The sequence below is a fragment of the Pagrus pagrus genome, assembly GCF_965226575.1.
Source record: "Pagrus pagrus genome assembly, chromosome: 4".
Taxonomy (NCBI): Eukaryota; Metazoa; Chordata; class Actinopteri; order Spariformes; family Sparidae; genus Pagrus; species Pagrus pagrus.
The window spans coordinates 6,009,372-6,032,678 of NC_140188.1; the positions used below are offsets into that span (position 1 = coordinate 6,009,372).

Sequence of the window (23,307 nt, forward strand, 5' to 3'; positions counted from 1 at the left end):
AATATAAGGCAGGAGTATTGATCAAACAACATGTATGTGTATCAGCTTTCATAAACCCTCAACCTAAACTACAGTAAACTGTCATCTTATACTTTATCAATGCAAATGAATGCAACTGCTGTCCTACACAACAGGGGGCAGCAGACATTCAACATTTTTATGCATTACAGCACCAATTAAGAATGTGGGTGAGTAATGGTACCGTGGCTGCCAGAAAACAGTGTTTTGGTATATATTTAAAGAGGAACCTTAGCACCAAATGTTCACTTCTTGATTTATTCTATGTCCACAGTTTAAGTCTACCATAATACAGGAATAACAAAGTCTTGTATTCTTGCGTATCCCAAATGAACTGTACCACATTACCATCAGACTGGCATCGTTTGTCATATTGCTTCACAAAATCAAGACAGTTTGCATACATCAATGTTAGTAAAGAGAAGGTTTCCTTGTTTGGTTGTTGTTGTTTTTTTTTCCTTTTTACATTTATCAACTGCAAAATGCACAATAAATTAATAAATTAACACACAAGCAATCGGCAAATGCTTTACAGTAGTAGCAATAACAGTGGTTAAAAAAATGATCTCTACTAGTACAGTACGTCAACCCAGTGACAGTCTGACAGTAGATCTGAGCAGTGTTTTCAATCTCGCCCAGTCAGGCTGTCATTTAACATACTAAAACTCACAATCTACTACAACACATACACAGCTCGTCTGCTTACAACGGGTCTCTCTAGATAATAAATTACACATCCATTTCACTTCAGAGACTGACAGGGAGACAGGCTTTTCTTCAGTCTTTTCTTTCCTCTCTCGCTCTTTGTGAATCACAGTTCGCCCGGGAAGGGCTTTGCCAGTGCAACTCAAACTGCCAGGCTCCCCATTTCATTTACAGATCATAAAATTTGGAAATTTAAAAAGGAATAACATACACACTGTCACAAACTTAGCTTAATTTAGCCTGGCCCCATCCATGTGAATATCACTTGCTTACACTTATCAGTAGAAAATAATGATAAAAAGAATACAAAAAGCAGTAAAAATGGTAGAAAAACATTAAGAAGTAAATCTTAATGAAATAATCAATAATACCATCTAGCACTGCATGGCCAGACTATTCATATTAAGATCTAATAGGGGTTCACCCTTCAGTGGTTCCAGCCCACAATTAAATACTGGACTTAAGTTGAACTAGAAACTGATCATTCAGTTGTCCTACATATAATATGGCTCTTGCTTGAATAATATTGTGAATAATGAAATTTCTCCAAGGCAAAATTTACAGTCAAATGAAAATATAAGGCAAATTAACAAAATAGAAGAGTTTAGGAAATTAAGAAAACATTCTTTCCTCAACTATTTTTGAAGTGACTATGATCACTGGCAAATCTTCATCGTGGCAGGGTGCCTTTACAGGAAAAGCACAATGTTACATTACTGTAGTGCACTTTTTTTTTTGTCTCAGACAAGTGCATCCAATTTCTAACAGTCAACAAGATGCACTGCAAATATGTCATTCTATTAATAATTTACATACAGAAAACAATTACTCTTCAGAGACGGAGCTGTAGCTGTAGTGTGTGGAATATCAAAGACCGAAGACATACATCAGTGAATGGTTGAATTCCAGAAAACATAAATATGCCATTCTCCTTCTGCTTAGCTTGTATTTATGGTCTCTGGAGAGATGGAGAGAAAGAGGGAGGATATCTGAACTCCTTGGAAAGAACGCCTTCTGCTTTATTTTTACTCCCTCCAGCTAAATAATATTTTTGGTCAGTGCACATTTACAATGAAATGTATTAGGATATAACCTGAAGTGAAATGACCACTGAAGTCAAACCTACATAGATACAAGATGCTTCGTCTTCTCGTCTTCTCGTCTGTCTTGTTTTCTTCATTCTGTACATTTGGACGACTTTGTACCTGCATTGAAATAATTGACCTGCCAACCAGCATGACAGCTTTTAAACATGGTTTGGGCTCATTTTTAACTGAAACTGAGGCACGTACAGTTATCATCAGGGCTTCTGACACAAGCCTTTACACATTTGTATGGCTGTATTTTTCCCTCCTCCTCCTCTCACCAGACATGCACTGCTAAGCTGAAATGATTGCCCGCAGTGAAAATAATCTCTTCACTGCTTCTGCAAGACTCAGCACAAATGATAGATTGAAGTGAAAAGAGAGAGTCTGCCTGCATGCCAAAATTGGAGTGCATCTTGGCATTCCTGAGATCAGTAAGCATACTCTGACAGTATATTAATATGGTTATCGACCAGTTAGCCTCTGCTACTCTTTTAAACAGCAGCAATCTGGTAAATTGCTTGCTAGATGCAAATAAAAATGGTTGACTGTTGAAGAGGGGGGTGTGTGAGACAGCTTTTATGAAACACTTGCAGTTTCTAAAGGATGGATTAATGAGTACGGATGATATTTTCATACACATTATTAATTGTCCATACACTGTTATAACAGTCTGCATGAAGAGCTTTGGCAGGGTGCTGCACCTGCATGGCCTGATATCCTGCATGTTAGCAGTGCACTGCAGTAAAAATCATCACAGAGAACAGGCATTAGATAGGTTATGGCTTATTGTCCAAATATTTCAGTCTTAAACAAGCCCAGCCAGTATTCATAGTATTGATAGAAACATGATACTGGAGATACTTGGCTTAAGATTGAAATGTTCTTCTTTTTTACAGGTCAGTGTCAGGACTTGACCCCCTTGGCAGGTTCAGTAGACTGCCGCACATCGGTCCACTCCTGCATGGTGCTTTGCAGAGCCTGGGTCTTCTCTTTGTCGACTTGCACATAGTCCACCTTCTCATCAGAGGTCACAGAGGATGTTGAGGGCTGTGGAACGATAAATAAGGCAGGAGTGAGCCTCTAGCCTGAGGGCAGACTGCACTGTGGTAGAAATAAGAACAAATGCTATTACAAATTAACACTACAATTTCATCTGTTTACTTTTCTGTGTGGGCTGGGTGACCCAGGCTGGAAGTCCAGTGCTAGGTAGTCCACGTTGCCACACTTCCTGGGGGCCGGGCTGCTGGTGCCACTCACGGCTGGGGAGGTAGACGCTGGGTTCTGCTAATGGGGACAGGAGGGAGGTTTCACTCACACAGGGTGCAGCGAGTAAGCGTAGCACGCAAACAAGTGGATCATTAAAACAAAGAACACAATGTGCTCCCCCCATCTTCCCTCCAGCTATTGGGACTCACCATAGCCACATAATTCTCCTCGCTGTCTGCAGAGTCGGTGCTGGTGATGCTTTGTGTAGAAATGGGTCGACAGTGCTGAGAGGACATGGAGTTCATAGCGGGCCTGAAGCAAAGCAGACAGGACTGTGAGTGCCTCTACCTTCTGACCTCAGGCAGAAACAAAATACAGCACCAATCTGTACCATCAAACTGTGTATGTATGTGTGTGCATGAGTGACCTTGGATAACCTATCCTGAATGATTTATATGAGACTCACATGGGCCGTGTCCAGGACATGGTGACTGGGCTCTTAAATGGCAACTCATCAATGATCCCATTGTTCTTCAAATCAAGAGGTGTTGGCTTCGCTGTGGAAAACAAGACCAGACACTGTCAACAAAAGTCATTGTCTTGGTAAAAACAATTAACAATGCAGACTTCGTAGGTGATTTGATGCCAAAAATGGCAATTAAAAGAAATGAAAACCAAAGCTTTGAGATCAGTAAGAAGTTGCTGTCAAAAACTCACATTTCCTGTTAGGTTTGAGGTTGCGGTTGATGGGTGGTGGTGTGACATCACTGAGACGGCTGGGCCGGTGACACAGGGAGGCACTGCTCCCCTTACGGGCAGGTAATGTTGCAGAGAATCCTGGGAAATCAAAGTGATGGGGCCCAGGGCTCATAGGGATGTAGATATTCTTAGGACTGTCAGCCTGGGCAGCGCTGAGTGGCGACGAGCCAGGATTCATGGGCACATAGTTGTCATCTGAGTTTCCGCTGTCTGAGCGAGTCAGAGGGGCTTTGGTTCTCTGGTGTCAAAAGAGACAGACGGCACATGACTCTCTTTGACTCGCTAGGCTCAGTAATGCAGGGAAACTACAATACTAAATCGGAGTAAAGATAATAAAAATGCATTTTGCAGTCTGAGGAGGGAGTGCAGTTAAATGGAGAGAGTGACTCACCAGGTAAGAGCTGAAGCCATCATTGACAGACTCCACTGACTGGCCTGAGTTGTTGAAATGGATAGGACGGTGATGGCTGTTAGTTTCAAAGGAGGAGCCTGTGGAGAGAGTCGAGGAACAAATCAATATTTACCACTGCCTCAAACTCTAAAAGGAAAAAAAGTGCCTCTCAAGTGAAATAGTACACAATGACAAACCCACATGAGTCAAATATTGTACAATAATCACAGCAACAGAGGAACATTTCGACAAAATGTGTGACATTTCAAGGAGTAAACTCATGTTTCTAATGAAACAAACAGAACTCGAGTGACATTTCATTAAATGCTTCACTGGGTTATAATTACTCTCTGCAGCACAGGTGTGTGAACAGCCTGTAGCCTCACTAACAAGGGTCACAGGTCGATTCTTGTCACTAGCTATACGAGGCCTGAGCATGGGCTTGGCAAAGCAGAGAACACAGCATAATAAGAGGCAGTGCATTGTGTCTGCAAGTGTTTTTTTTTCATTGCTTATCAGCCTGGAACGAGGCATTCTGGAGCAGGCTGTACGGCTTGAATTTCATTAGCGTCTCAACAGAACAGTGTCTGCTAGACTGGCCCGTTTGTTTCTGCTCAGCTGCTCAGTAGAATGAGAGATAGAGGAAGAGGGAAAGAGTGAGAAAGAGAGGGGGAGGAAGAGGAAGCACAAAGTCACTGCAATACCACAAGAGAATGGACTGATCAAGTCAGACTTGCATTTGAAAAACAGGAAACAAGTGAAATGTGTGATTTTAAAAAGATCTTTATGAGTCAACTGAGGTTGTGCTTCAAGAGAGGAGCAGCGTGAGAAACGTATTAGGAAAGCAGATAAGCACTAATTGAATTCAGTGTACCTCTGTGCAGCCTGATGTTCTCGACAGCAGGGAGAGTATTCCTGCGTGGGATAACTGACACTGCAGACGTCACCTCTCCGTTCTGGCTTCCTACTGAGTGGGGACTCCCCCACTGCCCCTCTGACTGGCTTGGTTTAGGGGGCCTGGGAGGAGGAGCACAGGAGGACTCAGAGCTGGAGGGTGTCAAGGCATTGTGATTCTTATCAAACGTCCGGGGGATCTGGTAGAAGGAGCCAGGTGTTGTTGGAAGGTCATAATTGTCCGTTGGACGCTCATTGCTGTGCATGGTGGCGAGGGCATTGCAGGGCGTTTTGAAGGTGTAAACCTCCTCGTTCTCCAGCTCAGCATCACCTAGACCGCTGAGAGTCGGTGCCTCAGAGCTGTAACCCCGCGGAAGCACGTAACAGGCCTCCTGGGGGGAGTCATCATTCCCCGGTAACTGGTGTTTTCCTGGCTTTGGCAGGCTGTAGAAGCCGTGCAGCTGAGCACCCATGCCATTCAGACAGTGTGAAAAGCCATGGGAGAGTTTCTGCACTGCAGAGTCACTCCCCACAAACAGATTGCTTCGTGTGGCCTGGGAGAAACTGGCACTCCTGCAACATGAACAAAGACATACACACACAATCAGTTTTTATTGTGCCCACATTCTGCAGTGTCTAAATCCTCCCTTGTCTCATCAAAATAATTTTACAATAACATTTCATGTACATTTAAATGTAATTACCCAAATAGCCACTAGATGGCACTGTAGCACTTTAGAGGAAGCTTTATAGGTCCCAGCACACATTTACAAAACGGATCTTGCCATCAGCGCCTGAGTACCTCTCTGTAGCGATTTGATATGTATTCAGTTTTTGTATTTCTAACATTTCCTTGAAAAGCTGATTTGTTTATATGTTTGCAGAATGTTGTCAGGGAGAGAAGATCCATGTTAAGAAGGAGAATGCTGACTTTCCCACACTTTCTCAGCTTTGGTTAGGCACCCTCGGGACATGCCTCATTTATTCTGGCTCCTTTGTAGAGCTTGACCTTGAGTGCCAACTAGAGCAGCCCTACAAGCTTAGACATTTCTAGCCAGTTAGCTGACCAATGGTCCGACTTAGTTGGCCAATGCAACGATAAGATTTTCTCAATGAGTCGTTTCTTTATGTCTGTACTAATCTCTTTAAGGTTCCATGAGTTTCTGTTAGCTACACTGCAGGTTTCTAATGGTTCTGTTCAATCTTGATTATAAATGTAAAAAATTAAATGAGTAATGCATCAAAGTAATACAATTATTATTGGCATAACACTTTGCTCTCTGACTCCATTGCATACTATGTTTCATCAATTCTTCTTCTGTCTCCCTAAGATTTCAATCATCAATCAATAATTTTGTTAATTAATCTGCCTTCCATCATTGTGGCTGTATGGGGGCTTTTTGTGTAGATTACATTGGTCATCAGACGAGTGGAGTTTCACTCTGACGTGAATCATATCCCACCACCAGATGCCTGTCTTAATTAGCAGGCCCACAGTGCAGAAGCTGGTGAGGGAGTGACAGAAATCTCCGCATAAAGCTGATGAGATGGATTGTGAGGTTTGATTTCCTGGGTTTCACAGAGGTCCAACACAGCAGATTTATGTGCAAATCGTGTGGCTGAGAGGGCAGTTCTACCCCGTGCGAGTCCAAACCTATAGGGGTGATGAATTGCAGCCTCAACCTCATTGATCATCTACTGTGCCGGGCTATCTGCTGAATGGCATCATTATTAAAGCTGCCTTTTGACTCTTGGAAGCAGGCATGACGGCAGCAGGAGGTGAGGTGAATGTTAATGTAAAACTCAGGAGTGCATTTAACATAAACGCTTGGTCCTTTGTTTTTCTAGCTTAGCATAAAGCTGAGATAGGCATGCATGTCCATACACAGCTGCTCAAGTATTCACAACTCCTAGACTTGTGCATATTGCGTTGTCGTGTTGTTTCAATGTTTAAATAATTGACTTTTTTAAAAATAGAAAATGCCATTTGATTATTTTATTTTATCTTGAAATAATTATCAGTGTTGCAAAATAAAATGACATACTCTGAGTTAAATCCATATCAAAAAGATCCTGTGATATTTTATCATTTTGAATCAAATCATACGAAAGAATTTTTGTTAATAACAAATAACTTTTTTTGTTTAGTCATTTTCTCAGGCTTCTGGACTCAGACTGACCTGCCATACTCACAGAAACATTTGTTGAAGATGATCTATCACTCATTTATGACTGTTTTAGTTAGAATATTCACTTCAGTTTATTATTATCATTAAAAATAGGCACTTCCTCAATCAGAACACTTGTAAGATGCAGTATAATCTTTTTTTTATCATGCACATGTACATACACACAAGGCAGTTAGATGCCCCCCCCCCCTAACAGTAGTAGCTCTTGGGGGCTTCTAAACTGAGGAAGTGCTGTAAACCTGTATGTTGACCTGCATTAACGGATAACAGGAAACTGACACAGGACGCTTGAGGGTCGTGACCTTTACCGTGCACTCTCTGTCTTCCTGCTCATGCACTGGTGGAGGAGGAGGTAGTCCTGGGGCGCACTGTTGGACAGGGAGCTGTGGTGTGTGTGGCGCACAGGCTCATCAAAGGTGAAGAGGACTGGCTGGCTGGAGTGGATGGGGGCAGAGGACTTGCGTTCTCCGGTCAGAGGAGCCATCGAGCCGGTGACATCTGCTCCGACAGAGCGGGGCATATGGTGTAACCTGCCATCTGCAGACAGAAGAAATTAGAGTTATTGATTGTTTAACCCACAAAATGTTATTTTTGATTTTTTTTATTAACCATCTTGGGCTTGTCTTGAAATCTAAAATTGGTTTTCTGCAGATTGGACATGCTGTGCAATCTAATGCTACAGAAAGTAACAAACACACAAATACTAATCCCTAAAACATTTTCCATTTGTTGTCACAATCCTTGAAGTCAGAGGGCAGTGTGTAATTCATTTGATGGTTTAAAGCCTTTGCATGACCTTGCCTTGCATGGAGACTTGTATTCAGTAGCTTTCTGTCTGCTCTCCAATCAATAGAAAAGAGGGATCTGTCTCAAGGGAGAAGAGAAAACAGTATCCTTCTGCTTTTTTTTTAGCTGCAGGGTACAAGCAGTTTTCAGCACATGATCCAAGTTATCCTTTTTGGCCAGGATCAATGTGCTTTGTTTGATTTTATTGAGCTGACCATTGTTTTGAACACTGGGACTGTGTGGACAACATGGTCTTGCAGTCTTAATTTTTCCGTGTGACATCCCTGATATCTGCATCAAAAGGCTACAAGGAAAAGACATATCTGAGATGGGGATGCTGCAAATAGACATGGCATGGGGCCAAAATGAGGAGGCGCAAACTGAGCTGTAGGAGTACAGAGTGGGCGGCCCACTGATCCATCGACCCATGTTGTGTGCAACACTAGCTGATGGGAGAGAGGAAAAAACCTCCATCAATCGGATTCTACTGATAATCTCTATATTTCACAGGGCAAAGGCAAGGTTTTGTGTGAGATTATTTGAGGAAAATGAGATAATCATTTGCATCTGCAGTTTAAAATAGTTTTATTTAAATAGTGGATTCGTTTATGGAAAATTTTGGATTAATCAAGTAAGATTAAGAGACTATGGTGAAGATATTCAATTTACAAGAATATAATATGCATAACACTTTATTTTTTATCATTACACACTGACTTTCTATCAAACAACTAAACAATTTATTTATTACTTCAGCTCTAATTCAAATCCCATCTGAAAAGTAGCTTCCCGCTTTTCACTTTTTTCTAACAGATGCTAAAAATGCAACAATCAGTTGACTAATCGATTAGATGATTTATCGATCAGTCTATCGACCGAAAAAATAATTGTCCACTGTTTTCATTAACAACAAATAGCCAAAGTAATTTTTCTTGCAAAAATGGCAGAGAAGGCTGTTTTCAGCCTCTCAAATATGGAGATTTCCTGTTTTTCTTTGTCTTATACCATATTATGATGAATGTATTTGTGGTTTGGATTGACAGGCCAAGACATTTGAAGAACTTTGAACCTTGAACTTTGAGGAACTGGGATGGACATTTTTCACTATTTTCTGACATTTTATAGAACAAACAACTTATAGATTAATTTAGAAAAATAATCGGCAGATTAATCGACAATGAAAATAATTGTTATTTGCAGCCCTAACAGACACACAAGGATTTTGCTTATTCACCACCATTCTCTTCCTCCTCCTTTGTCAGACCTTTATAAAGCATGTTATGGATCAAACTGCCCTTTAAGAAGAGGGCAATGTTCTGTGAGTCATGATGTGAGCTGGCCATACAGAAGGACCACAGCCACTGGGAAAAACAGAAAATACAAATGTGGTGTGTGAGCATGTGTGTATGCATGAGGGATGGTTTGGAGGGCGGGGGGTATTCTGGAGCCCAGCAAGCTGAATGAGGTCACATCCATGCCTGAGGGAAAAAAGGCCTCTGCTGTGGGGTCTCCAGGCCAGTGGACATCAGTGAGATGCTCATGCCCACAGCCACACAGGCAGGGACTCCCCCCAATGAGCCTCAATTACACCATTGTTCTGAGCCATTCCACTCTCCCTAGGCTGGTTAGGCATCATCTCCCTTCTCCACAAAAAGCTTTGTAAAAGCTTTCATCCAGTGCGGTGAGTGCTAGGCCCACTAACATGGGTAGATATATTGATTTGTTGTAGAAAGACAGTTCACCCCCCCTGCTAGAGAGGAGAGCTGCATGGAAAAACACATGCAGGCCTGGTGATCAAAATGCAGAGGACACAACAAAACTTCAAAAGCAAACAGTAAAATGTAATCTTATTAATGTGTTATGTTTTTCTGTGTGCCCTGGATAATTTTTGATTAACGGCCGCACATGACTGTCAGAAGAATCAGGAGGAGCAGAAAGACGACTGGTCCGGCCTGCTGATGGAATAGCCTACATGGCTCATCACTGACACTAATGGGTCTGATGATGTATGTTACCACTGGGAAGCAATTCCATCAAGTCAGGAGAACCACAACACAGAAATAGAGAAAAGAGCGGAAAATAAAAAAGCTGAAACCCTGAGGTGCTTCTAGTAATACTACCTCCCCTGGCTAATGTGCTGTGACACTCAATGTAAGGTGGTAAAACGTTTATTAACCAAAGTGAGAAGTAATTTATCATAAAACATCTTACAAAGAAACGGGGAAAAAAACTGGGAGGGACTGGCACGAGTAAAACAAAGGCTAGCTGCAGTTTCTTTTGAGCCCAATGTCATTACCAGAAACAGTTTTCTCAAAGACTGAGCTGAAGCTTCAAACATCAAACAAGCCAGTTAAAAGAGACAAAGAGTTTTTCCCACGACATTCCTCGGCTTGAAACAAACATCAGACTATCAACAGCAATGCATTAAAAAGACCCTTTTTGCTTGGTGAACGACATATGGCTATACTGGGTCAAAGAGCACCTAAGTTCATGAGCAATTTTCCAATTACGCTCTATAATACATCACCTACTGTCTCATCTGCTCTGTGGCTATAATCTAATAGAAGCCGGCTGCTGGTCTCAGGGGGCCAAAATTAGAACCCTGCTGGATCACCGAGGACAAGAACGTCTTTGTAGGGTGCTCATTTCCTCTCAGTCCGGCTAGAATTAGACGAGGACATATGATAATCTAATCTGATCTGAAATGAGATATATAAATAGAAAATACCACTGACCTATTGAATTGAAGGGCGTCTGATGGAAACATAAAGGAAGTAGGAAGTGTTTGAATTGGAGCAGTTGCAGGTTTTTCATTGGGAGTGCAATCATCCCTTAAATATTCCACGAAAGATAATCATCTAAGGTACATGCTGTCCACCTGCCTTCAATGTGAGTACAAGAAAAATGTAATTTCCTTAATGGTTTCATATGAGATTGGATTTAAAAATATAGCCTCAGGCCTGAGACAGCTAGAATGAGTGTTGCATATTAACCCCAGATATGTCAAGGACCTGCAGGGTGGCCTGGCGATGGGGGAGGCCATCTTGTGAAGCAAAGGTCAGGCAATAGGTTTGATCCCCCCATGGGTGCCCTTGAAAAAGGTCTCTACCTGCTCATTTAGTGTAATTCAACTTGGAAAAGAGCACCAGCTAAATAACTCAAATATTAAACGGTTTCTTTACTTCTGATTCCAAGTATAAAGATACATTATTTGTAGTCCAGCATGGATCTGCTGGATTAGTGGCTCTTTAAAGCAACAGAGTCCCAGAAGGCCACATAGTGGGGTCCATTTGCATGTGTGGTTAGTGGGGGGTTGGGAGCTTTCCATGAGAATGACATAACTGGATAAAGAAGATGCTAGCTGTAGCAGAGATGGGTTAGGTAGGCACTGAGGAGAGCTGTTAGCACTGAGAGAGTGTGACACTCAACAGGAAGAGGGAAAATGGTGCCCTCGCTCTGCTACTTAGTCTGAAGTGAACAAAGTGACATGGCTGTCTCATTCTCCCTTGAAAACAGCTCAGAAGAGTATTAAGCAGAGCAGACACACAGGAGCATTCCCTGATCACATTACTCCCCTGTGCCTGCCTGCTCTGCAGCGTCATGTGATCACCGCCCCTCGACCACACTGCGACATCAATTTGCCTCAAAACGCTGAACTGATCAATCACCTAAAAGGTCCAATGAATCAGAGTTGGGTTAAGTCTGAAACAGCAGCTCATTTTCAATGCTGCGACTTCATTTCTGCAAAGCACTGGGTGGATAAACACTGTAACTGTGCAACAGCAGGGTGGACACAGATGAAAAGTCAAGACAACTGCGGTGGAGGTTGAGTGTTGGTTTTCATTCTCTCATTGGAAAAAATGCTAGGCTTACCTGGAAAGGGCTATGCAGCTGATTGCAGCCAACAAAGCAAAAAAAAAAAGGATAATCTGCTCTGACAACACAGTGCATTACAGAATGGGAAGATAGTGTGGAAACACAGAAGTCAAGATGAATGGAGAATGTGATACTTGTATGCTCTTCATTTGCAATAAACACTAGTCATCTAGTCAGGATGCATACAATCACTCCAATAAACCTATAAGTGCCTTTTTTGTTTTTTTAGACAGGCAGCCATGCTGTAGATCGGTAAACAGCTGCCCACATAAACATCTTTGCATCTAAACAGTTACATGGAATATCTGTGCGCTACTGTACAGAGGAGGCAGCTCTGCACTAACAGTACCAGCCTACCAATTACAGTGAATGTAATAGTGTGACGGAGGAGGGAGATCTCTCTGCATGACAGAAAGAAGATTATACTCCAAATTGCTGATTACAGCTGAAGACTGGTCTAAACATCTACCTACAGCAGCTGAATTGCGTACAAACAGTTGGCTAAAGAAAAAATCCCATTCTAAAACAGTCCGTTTGAGTCCATATGAATATAGGCTGGGTGGCAGCCACCAATTAGTGTGATTGGCTTAGCTACAAGCCAGTACTGAACCTGTCATTTGAACAATTGAGCTGATGCCAACTTACATATGAATGGCTACACATACATTCAGAACCTGTACACATGCAGTAAATCCACAAAGATTAGTAGTAATGTATGTGGCATACAATCTTCAAAACCAGATACTGGGCTGCATTTTCAGGTTTTATTTGAAGATAGTTTGATTCTTCAAAATACATTTGTTTATGAAAGTACATGAATTAAGATATGAAACTAGATTTCCAGTGGTGGAAAGTAACTACATGCGTACAACACACGTACAACACAACAACTTTTACAATACAACATTGTCTGCTAATCTACAACATCACACAACTGCTTTGATTCCTCTCATTTAGTGAAATTCCTCTCCTGTAAAAGGAGGTTTATGTGTTGCCAACACTGGTCACATTTTAACTGACTTTTCTTCAGCATTGCTACTATTGAAGAGAAAAGTAAACAGTGGCCATAACTTTACTATCTTGCACGTAGGTTCCTCTTTAATCATTGTTGGTAAGTCGAGATTTCAGCACAAATCTCTGCCTTCTTATGTAAGAATGAGTAAAAGGGGAAGTTTTGAATAGATTACAATATTTCCTCAACATTTTCATGTTTTGGAAACCTTGATGGCAAGGTCACAATCACTATGATGCTGATTAATTTCACCCAGACATATTTTTAAGTGCTACTGAGACGTACATCTGCAGTCAACAAATCATCAATCTGGCTCCACACATAGGGTTTAATGTGAACCCACTGTGAAAGATTTTGTTTGAATAAATCTAATCTGTTTTCAATGCCTATATGACAAAAAACTGCTGAGGCGGCTGTTGGAAATGCTGATTTAGTAGTTATTCTTTTTTTTCCATTTCTCACTGTCTTAAGGCCAACAGTTAAAGTGAAAAACAATACTGACTTATGATTTTTTTTTTTCCCAAGGGACAGCCAGGGAAACAGACAAATTGAAGAGGAGGAAAACAAAACAGAGCGGGAGCCGCCATGCAAAAGAGGGAACATAAAAAAAAAAACAACAAAAAAAGAGGACTGCTGACAAGTAAAAACCTCATGCCTTGGTTGAGATTATCCTTGTCTCGGAGTTCAAACAGCTGGGAGAGAGCAGAACAAAGCCCGTGATTGACGAGATGATGTTCCATTCATTAGATTGTGCTCGGGGGTGGGTCTCCCTGGGTGCAGACACACGCCACACACCCAGCCATCAGTATCTGATAACAACAGCGCTAACACCCAACAACAGATTATGCGAACTAGGAAAAACATATAACTTGGTGAGTACGTGTTTTTGTAAGAAAATGATCAGACGTGATATAATGATTGGTCACTAATGCCCACTGATGTCCAATTTCACTTGTAAAGACTAAACCTAAACAAGATTCATTTTGCACATCCTTGAACATCTCAATTCTGTAGGATTTCTTCAGAAATCACACCACACTTCTTTGATGATTTTAATGACTGACGTGCACAATGTATTCTCAAGTCTCTGGTCTCCAGCAATGCTTCAGATGCTGCTAGTCATATTGTGAGATGCATGGCACTGGCAGCAACAGCGAACTGTTCTTAGACAGCTCTGTGGCAGCAGAAACCTGACCTTCCAGAGTCATGGAGTCTCATTATTTCAACAAAAATCAATGCAGACGAAGGGCACTTTGGGAAGGGAGAGGGCGGCTGTGCATGTGTAGAGAGAGTCAGAAGCCAAAGTAGAGGGAATGTGTATATTTGTATGTACTAAATATGCATGTAAGTAAGTATAAATATGTCGTACATAACTGATGCATGTTTGTTTTTTTGTTCCTTGAATAAAACCAAAACGATCTGCATAAATAAGACCTCAGAAACGGATAGATTTAATTATATTTGCCAGGAATTTAAGATATCCTCCTTTAAGACTCCAAGGCCATTTGTGCTGCTCAAAGCATTCAAAAGAGAGTTCTCACTGGACAGTTTACCAGGAAGTGCTTACTTAAGAAATTAAGTACACAAACTGTGTAATAGTGTATTCTTTGGAGAGTAACAGAGGCTCTTTTGTAAAGACATGTTTTTCAGCTGCATTTCCTTATAGACTAGCTCCACCAAGATGATTAACTGAATTGGGGTTTTTTACCCATTGTAACTGTAGTGAAATTATTTTTTAATTATATTTTTTTTGTTAAAACCTAAAAAAAATTAAAATATATATTCGCAAATTAGCACTCATATCTGAAATACTGTAATTCAAGGTCAGTGTCAAATGGCTGCTGTGTGTGTATGTATAACCATGTGTGAAAACTTGTGTGTATGAGAAAAACAAAATTAGATGTAGTGAAAGATAGAAAGAAAGAGAGAGTCGCGTTGTGTAACAATGAGCTGCTGTCATGTGCTGCCCTTGGCCAACCTTCCTCACAGCCCCAAGAGGCAGCTCACTACTGGCAGCAGAGGCCAAAAAGGTAAGTTCAGATCAAGGTTCTTATATAACTGATGCTGCCAAAGTCTCAACAAACTCCTCTGAGAGACACAAACACTTTACTCTCCTTAGGACTTGCTATTGTCTGGCTAAGCCTGGTTAATCCCTTTCACAATAATTTTAGACTTCCCATTGGCACTGCGGCTGTACAAGAACAACAAATATGACATTGTGTACAGTGCGTAACATTATGGCTGCAGAACACAATCAATGTGATTCTCAGACACGCAGGCTGATGTGTTTGAGTCTCGTTAACACCTTCTGTCTGGCTCTGTATGAAAACAAACATGCTATTTTCAGTACTTGTGCTTCTTCTGTTTGTCTCTGTACTCTTGTGTAACATTTGCATAAAGGGAACTTACTTCTCAGGGTTTTGTTTTCCAACCTGGTTTGTTTTCTTTCAGAGAGGGAATTCCCGGTCTGTTAGATGACACACTGCCTCAGACCTGTAGCTGTTTGCCAAGAGGAAAACCCACAACATATCTTTACTGCTTAAAGATGTTTGTTCACAGTTATCCTCTGTTAGCTCCAATCACCATCCGTATATCTGAGTCACTTTAACAAACTGTAATCACAAAAGCCAGAAAGTAAAAGAATCGGCATCAACTGATAAAAGTGTGTGAAACAACAGATAATGTGTTGCTGGTGTGAAACCGTGGCTCGGCTCCATGAGCGCTGTGTGTTCAGGCTCAAAGATCAAGATCGGTGCGGGAGGAATACTGATGCAGGCAGGATGTGATCTCCTTTCACATACTCACACACATGCTCTCTGACATCAAATTCAGCATCAGCACACCTTTTTATAAACAGGTCCTTTCTGCCAGTCGGATTGAGCAACAGCACTTTCCAACTGTGCTGGGAATTTCCACATGACAAGACGGTGTTGTCAAAATGGCACTTGTTACTATGTGACTGTAGGAACCAGGAAGCTTTCTTTGATTTCGTCATAAAATGTGCACTGTTTTGCTTCATTCCTTGCAAGCGGTGCTGGAATGGCTAGTCAGTTACTTGATTAGTTGATCACTAGAAAACCGATCGACAACAATTTTGGTAATGAATTAATTCCCCATGTTATAAAGGCTATATAGATACTATAAAACAGATGTGACAAGGATTATGACTAGCTCTTGTAATAAATGTGCTTTTGCGTTATCTTATAAGATTAGTTTCAACCAAGCAGTCTTATTAGTTTTCCATTTGGGGAATAATATATACAAAGCACTAGCTAGCTCTACACTAGGCAGATGTTGATGAAAACAGTTCAGAAGAGGTGAGTATTTATTTCCACCACCACACTGACAACAACCTGACACCACACAAGGGAGTAGGCAGGAGCTACACAGAGGGATGGATCTGCATAGAAGTCAACAACATATTCTTTGGAAAAGGAAGGTACATCCTTTGTGGACTTATCTCAAGATACGTGTGTGTTTTCGCCTGAGTCTGTTCCAGATAGATAGATAGAGTAGAAAATTAAACAGATGCCAGGAAGATCTTTCTAAGTGAACGAACACATTCAGCTGAAGGGTCAATCATTTCAGAGCATATTGGGTCAGACTGTCTTACTAACCACCTCTGGATCCATGACTGCTTTTCCAAATATATTTATTTGCTTTTCCTTACTCTTAAGACAGTGGTAATGACGTAATAGGGAACCACTAGTAAATCAAGCAGCTATGCCCTTGAGGGAAACATAATGTACGTGAAAGAAAAACATACAATACAACTGTCTCCAGGATGTTTGGTTAACTATTTACACACACACATGGAAAAACCTACTATTACTTACGCACTTAAAAATACTGAGTGCTTTAAGAAGAGGGACGGCTTATATCATATTTCTAAGAGGAGTTGCATCAAATTTTCACGCCTATCTAGAGCATTGAAACACACTTCTCAATCACAGCCCTCTGGCACAGATAATGCTGAGAATCCTAATTTTGCTTGGAAAAAAGCTGCGAGTGGTTTTTCAGAGAATAAGCGAGCACACAGAGGGGTGCTAACAAATTCTAATTTCTACTCATAAGTTGCCACCTACTAAAATAGAGTATGAAAAATGCATTTGGATGAACACAGAGAGCTAACAGTTTCTGGTGACGTTTCTAAGAAAAAGGAACTGAACTTTTCAGGGAAAACAGAGTTACATGACCAAGAAGGCCTGATGTGATGTTTATACTGAAGGGGCTGCAATCACTAATGCAGCTGTTATGACATAAACTCTCTCACTACCCCAACCCATTCTCCCAGCCACACCCTGCTGGCTACAGTTGATACAGTTTGAGAGTCAGTACGAGACTTTGTGATTCTTGTGAACTTGGACTAGGGATATCCCCTCATGATGTGAGTATTATTAAACTCTCCACAGCTGTTTTTTTATGCCACACCTGCACATGTTGCATGTCATAGATGATCAACCATGTGCACAAAAACTAACGTCCACCAGCTGCCAGATGGCGGGAAAAAAACAGCATGAGTCCAATCTGGATGGGACAAATACACGATACCGATATATATATATATATATATATATATATATATATATATATACACACACAAATTTCAATTTTAAACCAGTACAAAGACAATATCTAATGCTTTACCTCATCAGTTTCATAGATTTTTGTAAATATATGCATTATTTCAAACAAGTTGGGACAGGGGCAACAAAAGACTGGGAAAGTTGTAAAAAGCTGAAAAAAAAACACCTTCCACAGGTAAACAGGTTGATTCGTAACAGGTGATAGTATCATGATTGGGTATGAAAGGGGCATCCTCCAAAGGCTCAGTCGTTCACAAGCAAGGATGAGGCAAAGTTCACCACTTTGTGAAACGTATCATTGTATGAAGGATATTACCAATTGGCTCAGGAACACTTTGTAAAACTGTTGTTGGTCAACACAGTTCATTTGCATGATTGCATCCTGTTTTTTATGTTTCACACACAGCATCCCAGCTTCTTTGGAATCTGGGTTATCTAACCACCCACACCTCATAAGCTGAAATAACAGTAACTACACGTCACATTCATACTTCATACTATTAACGCACGTCTATGATCTTATATCCAAAGAAACAGATCTGTTGACAGTGCGTTCACCTGTAGTGGTATGAGACTCACTCACTGTAAGAAGGGTAGTAAAGAGGCGTTTGCTATCTTTAATTATGAGTCATCACTTTGTGCGTGCAGCAGTTATGTTTTTAATAGCAAGAGATCAGCATAGTGTAATTTAGATAATTTTACATTAGAACATTACTGCATAATCATAAGTATATCTTGTCCAATAGGCGCCTTTATCCAACATGCTTTATGGTGCAATTCTTTAATTTTTTATTAATGATAGCCACAGAATAAAACAAACCATTCTACAGAAGCGAAGTGAAAAACAGAAAACAGAAACTGTGTCAAAAACACACACTCGAGCCTCTAAATCTGCAACTAAGTTTGAAATTGGCCCATATCCAGGAACCTTTTCTTTAACAAAACAAATGAAGAGAAAAAATCCATAACACCCTCAAACTGTGTCTATTTATTTGGCAGGGATGTTCCTATTCTATTCTCTTGCCAATGATATAATGTGGCTGGACCTCTGCTGCTGAATTTTTGTGACAATTAAGATGCAAGCTGTTCCAAATAAGCAAAACACAAGGAACGACAGTGGGAGACAAATAAAATGGAGGTGATTTTTGTTGTACTGTTTGTTTGTCTTATAAACTTAAAACACATTATTATTCAGGAAATTGTGGAAAATGTCCTACACAATTTCCCAAAGCTTCAACGAATACTCTATTAATCAAATCAACCAATCTTTATTTGCATAGCGCCAATTCACAACAAAAGTCATGTCATGACACTTTCCGAATTGAGAGGTCTCGACCATATACCTGGATTAATTTATTTACAGAGACCCAACATTTCCCCCATTAATTGACTGTTTATTTCAGCACTACATATTATAATACTGGAAGCTGTTTGACAATTTATATTTGAGATAGTAGCAACAGCAGACCTAAAACTTTTTCTTAGCTAACCCAAATGAAAGATGGAAATAAAGAATATAGAGTTCTTATAGAGATGGCTCAATTTAGCTTCAGGTTCAAGTTTTTATCAGTTCATCTAGCCTAATAAATGAACAACAACACTCCTACCCTGGGTTAAGGGAAAAAGGAAAATAGTAGAGCGATTACAAGAAGCAGTGGCAGAGGGACAGAGCAGCTTGGACAGGTCAGGGTTGCCTACCGTGGTTGTCGTCTGACTGGTTGAACCCACACAGCTGGCAAATGGAGCGGACCCACTTGTTCATCTCCTCCTCAGTCTCAGCTACGAGATAAAAAGTGCGATCTGAGGTCTTGATGTCAAACACGAAGCTGTCCTGGAACTCCTTCCTCTTAAAGGTCAGGCCAGCGTCCACCTGCTCGCAGCAGTGCAGGTCTATGACCCGAATGGGTTTCTTGGAGTGGTCGTTCTTGTAGTACTCCAGAACATCAGGGTCGCCACTCATGCGGCCGCTGCGGAGTATGAACCAGCGTTTCTTCCATGCCTGGGAAAAGAGTTTGAAAGGTAAGAAAAGAACTCAAAGTACGCAAAAAGGAAGCACTTGTGCTGTGAGCCAGTGCATCCAAATCATATGTGTGCAGCCAGTGATAAACTTATATTTCAATTTATATTATTATGTAAGCAACACAGATGCCATCTGCATTTCAAATAATAAACAGATTCAGTTTGATTTCTCAATGTGTGTGATGCAGAATGTAACCTTGGCGACGCAGTCAACAGCTGGACTTCAGTTGATGTCAACTGTTGATCAAACAGACTTCAGAGAAACTAAACTCTGTTTACTTGAGCAGGTTACTGTGCTTTAGCAAGCTTGTGGTTGTGTGTGGTTTGCGTGTGTGTCGGAGGCTGTGAGGGGGAGACAGCAGGTGTTTACTCCCTCCCCAACGTATTTCCTGTGCTGATATCCCTCTGTGAGCTAACAGAGAAGCAGAGCTCCTCCATGACAACTCTATTATAAGACTGAGGGCTCCTCCCACTTGCTCCCCAACTGGTGAGTGACACTTATGTGAACCAATCAAAATCAATCTACATCTGCATACGTGCATGTCACTCGAGCAAGAGTGTAAATAAACATCCCTTGTGTTAACCACATGACAGCAGAAGTACACACTCCAACAATGCAAGCAGTTATGATGCAAGAACAAGCAACCTACAATACAACGTGTTAATTTCACACCAACAAAATCACTGTTGTATTTGTAAAAATAGATTAGCATGAAGGAAGAACAGCGGCCTTGATTACAACAGCTCCATATGTGTTTTCCAGTGGCTGTCTTAAAGGGCCTCTGTGTTCTCTGTGCTCAGAGACAAAAGAGGAAGATAGACCAGGAAGGGAAAGGGGGAGTAAAGGGGGGAGTGGAGGGGGGCTCTTGGACATCTGCCAGTGATGCACTTCCGCTAGGCAATGTCTCTCACATGCAGGCTGCTGACACACAGGATCCTGCAGGCCCCCTCTCTCTCTCCATCAACACAGACACTGCCGCAAGGCTAACTGCCCCACGCCCCCCTCAACCAGACTGACACCATACAGACGTACAAACACACACACAGGGCTGAAAAATGGATTTGCATTGCATCTCTCCTGTGCTTTTCAGAGGAGTATTTCCTCTGGTAATATGCATGCTAAATTTTCTTATAAGCTCAAATTAATGTTGGCTGTAATAAGCCACTTGGTTTCAGTGTCCTGGTATCGTATTGTGCATACTGGCTGTCTGTCACACTGTCAGTTCTTACTGGAACACTGGGACACATTAAAGAGAGCTGTCTTTTATGTCACACATGTGACTTTTCTACTGCAACAAGACAACATGTCTGCTTATTCAGTGCTTCTGACTTCACAAAATGCTAATCTTATCTGCATACTGCTCTGTGGTCAGTGCTGTGGAGTTTCTTCATCAATTGATTCAATAAACGAGTGTGTGGTGCTGTATGATGGCTCTCTTCTATTCCTTCTTTTAGTCATGCTAGTTATCACTGCTAATGCTAAATACAGGGAGTTTCCGCCTCTTAAGCTGTGTGTTGTTAATGGTAAGCTCCTCGGCCCAACCGTTTGTCTCTACTATGTAAAAATCAATACATAAATTAACGTTTTTTTCTTGACATTTCGATAAGCTACCTTAACTAAAGCTTTATTGGGACAACTGGAGTTTAATATGATTTAGCCCTGTGTACAAATTTTGATTGCAGTTGGAATTTTTTATGTTTATGGAGTTTAAATATGCCAAAATGAACGTACAATGTGATTACTTACTGTCATCAGTGGAGTGGTGTTTGACACATCCTGACGTTTCTCATCACACGATCAAACTAACTAATACAAAATGTTCTTAAAGATATAATATGTAACATTTCTGCATTAAAATGACTAAAAACGACAAGACCTTCGTTATATATATTCTTGAGTTGTGTACTTGATTATTGCCAACGTTTCTAACAATGTTCAATAGAAATCCACGAGTTTACTCAAGGTAACCATGCATTTCATTTACTTTTTTTTTCTGTTTCACAGCAGCCTTAATCATTAAATCTGTAGCTTGTTAATTTTTATAAAGATATAATAATTCCTCTACATTAGAATAGAATGTCTTTATTTGAGGTGAGGCAGACTGCCTCTGCTATAATATGCTGGTCAATCCTCTAACGTGGTGAATGCAAAATACCTCTGAACAGGTTGAAATCTATTAGCTTAAACTGATCAACAACCCATAGTATCAAAAAGATACAGATGGTGCTGCACCTAATGAGTAAAATGTCAAGGAATCATCTTCATCATCATCTCAAATCGTCATCAAGATTTACAATAATAACAGTTTTAGCACTTTATGTCATAATTTACAGTACAATGTATCTTAACAACCACGCTACACTAAAAACCTTAATAAGGTGTTTGAAAATGGTGAATAATTATGTGAATGTAACATAAAGACATTACATTTCAAGATGAGATCCATCTTTTCTTGTGAATAATGTTACTGAGGTGTAATTTTAAAATGTTGGCAGTTCTGTTTATTTTTCCCCTGAGAAGTGAACACAGGTAAGAAGAGGCAGAAACATGTTTTCTTTCACTTTTTCCAGGAAGTGCAGACTGTGATCTTATCTTTGGTGTGTAGCTGAAGTAATCCTGAGGTGCTGGGGTTTATAGCTTTTTCATTTTATTTTCTGTCAGACTGATACACTGATAAAAAGCTGGAGGCGGTACAACCTTAATGATGTTGATAGTAGAGCCGCAGTGCTGTGTGCATCTTACCACTGGCCACAGTCTCAGGAAGTGTGAACAAAAAAACAGGTTTAATCAGCACGATCTGTTGAGTTGCGTAGCTCTGTACGAAATATGTATTAGGTCATTTCTCAATAAGGGAGGTTCTGATGAATGTTCAGTAACACAGATTGCACTGGTGAGGGGTGTGGGAAAGCAGTTTCAAAGAAGTCAGCAGTGTTACCCCTCAACAGTGTGAACTTCCTTATTTCATAAAAAATATATGTATTTATTACACTTCACGTGAAGAACAACCACAGAGAGACAATACATTTTCTTTCTTTTTCCTGGTCCACAAAGCTCTTTGGTTCAGTGCCATTACACCCGTCACAGAGAAATTGCTATAACTCTTGCAAGCCCCATTTAAATATTATTGCCTTTTCTGGAAAGAGAGAGCATCACTTAATTGAGACCTGGAGCGCTGCCCAGTTTCGAGAGGTCAGTACAACCCAGCTGGGTTATTCCTGGCATCCTTCAGCTGCGGCCAGCATATTAACCCAAGACAGCAACAGCTCTCAACCACGAAGGAAATACAACTCATTTAGAGGCCTTATCAAACTAAAAATAGAATGAGTATTTTCCACAGGAAGAGCAGTTGCTGTCTAATTCAAGAACAAAATAATTTACAGCTTGGTCTGAATGACAGAGCTGAATAATGTTTCCCTCTGTCATTCACTTTCTGCTAAGCTCCTCACAGAAATCTTGCATGGAAAATGAAGAAAAACATCTTCAGTGCATTCAGTTTCGAATCCGCCTTTTCAACAACACAACTGGCAGAGCAGCTTTTCCTCTCTCTCTCTCTTTCTCTCCCTCATGCACTCTCTCAAATTTGAGCAAACTTCCCTGGCAAAGTAAATCATGGGGGAGGAGGACACAACAAAATGAGCTAACCCACCCACCGCCTGTCCTACAGAGCATGTCTAAGCTCATCGATCACTGTTGAAGCGCTGGGAAGTGAGGGCTGAAGCTGTAAAACTAGGCTGAACTCTCCCTACTCTTCAACTTTCCCCTCCCCCTCATGGCTTT

At 40.9% G+C, this 23,307-nt stretch overlaps 1 protein-coding gene across 2 annotated transcripts in view; it reads right to left on the reverse strand.

The window, feature by feature from the left end:
* Positions 1-262: 262 nt before the first annotated feature.
* Positions 263-23,307, reverse strand: part of gab2 (GRB2-associated binding protein 2) — a 35,317-nt gene continuing 12,272 nt past the window's right edge. Inside the window, exons 2-10 of one of the 2 annotated variants that reach the window (XM_084350743.1) lie at positions 19,209-19,509; positions 7,559-7,787; positions 5,042-5,634; positions 4,168-4,265; positions 3,735-4,014; positions 3,484-3,574; positions 3,227-3,329; positions 2,973-3,092; positions 263-2,858 (exon numbers count right to left, since the gene is read on the reverse strand). In XM_084350743.1, the coding sequence (XP_084206869.1) occupies positions 2,715-2,858; positions 2,973-3,092; positions 3,227-3,329; positions 3,484-3,574; positions 3,735-4,014; positions 4,168-4,265; positions 5,042-5,634; positions 7,559-7,787; positions 19,209-19,509 (1,959 nt within the window). In that variant the 3' untranslated portion in view covers positions 263-2,714. Of the gene's footprint in view, positions 2,859-2,972; positions 3,096-3,226; positions 3,330-3,483; positions 3,575-3,734; positions 4,015-4,167; positions 4,266-5,041; positions 5,635-7,558; positions 7,788-19,208; positions 19,510-23,307 lie in introns of both variants that reach the window. The other variant, XM_084350742.1, reaches the window with a different exon arrangement.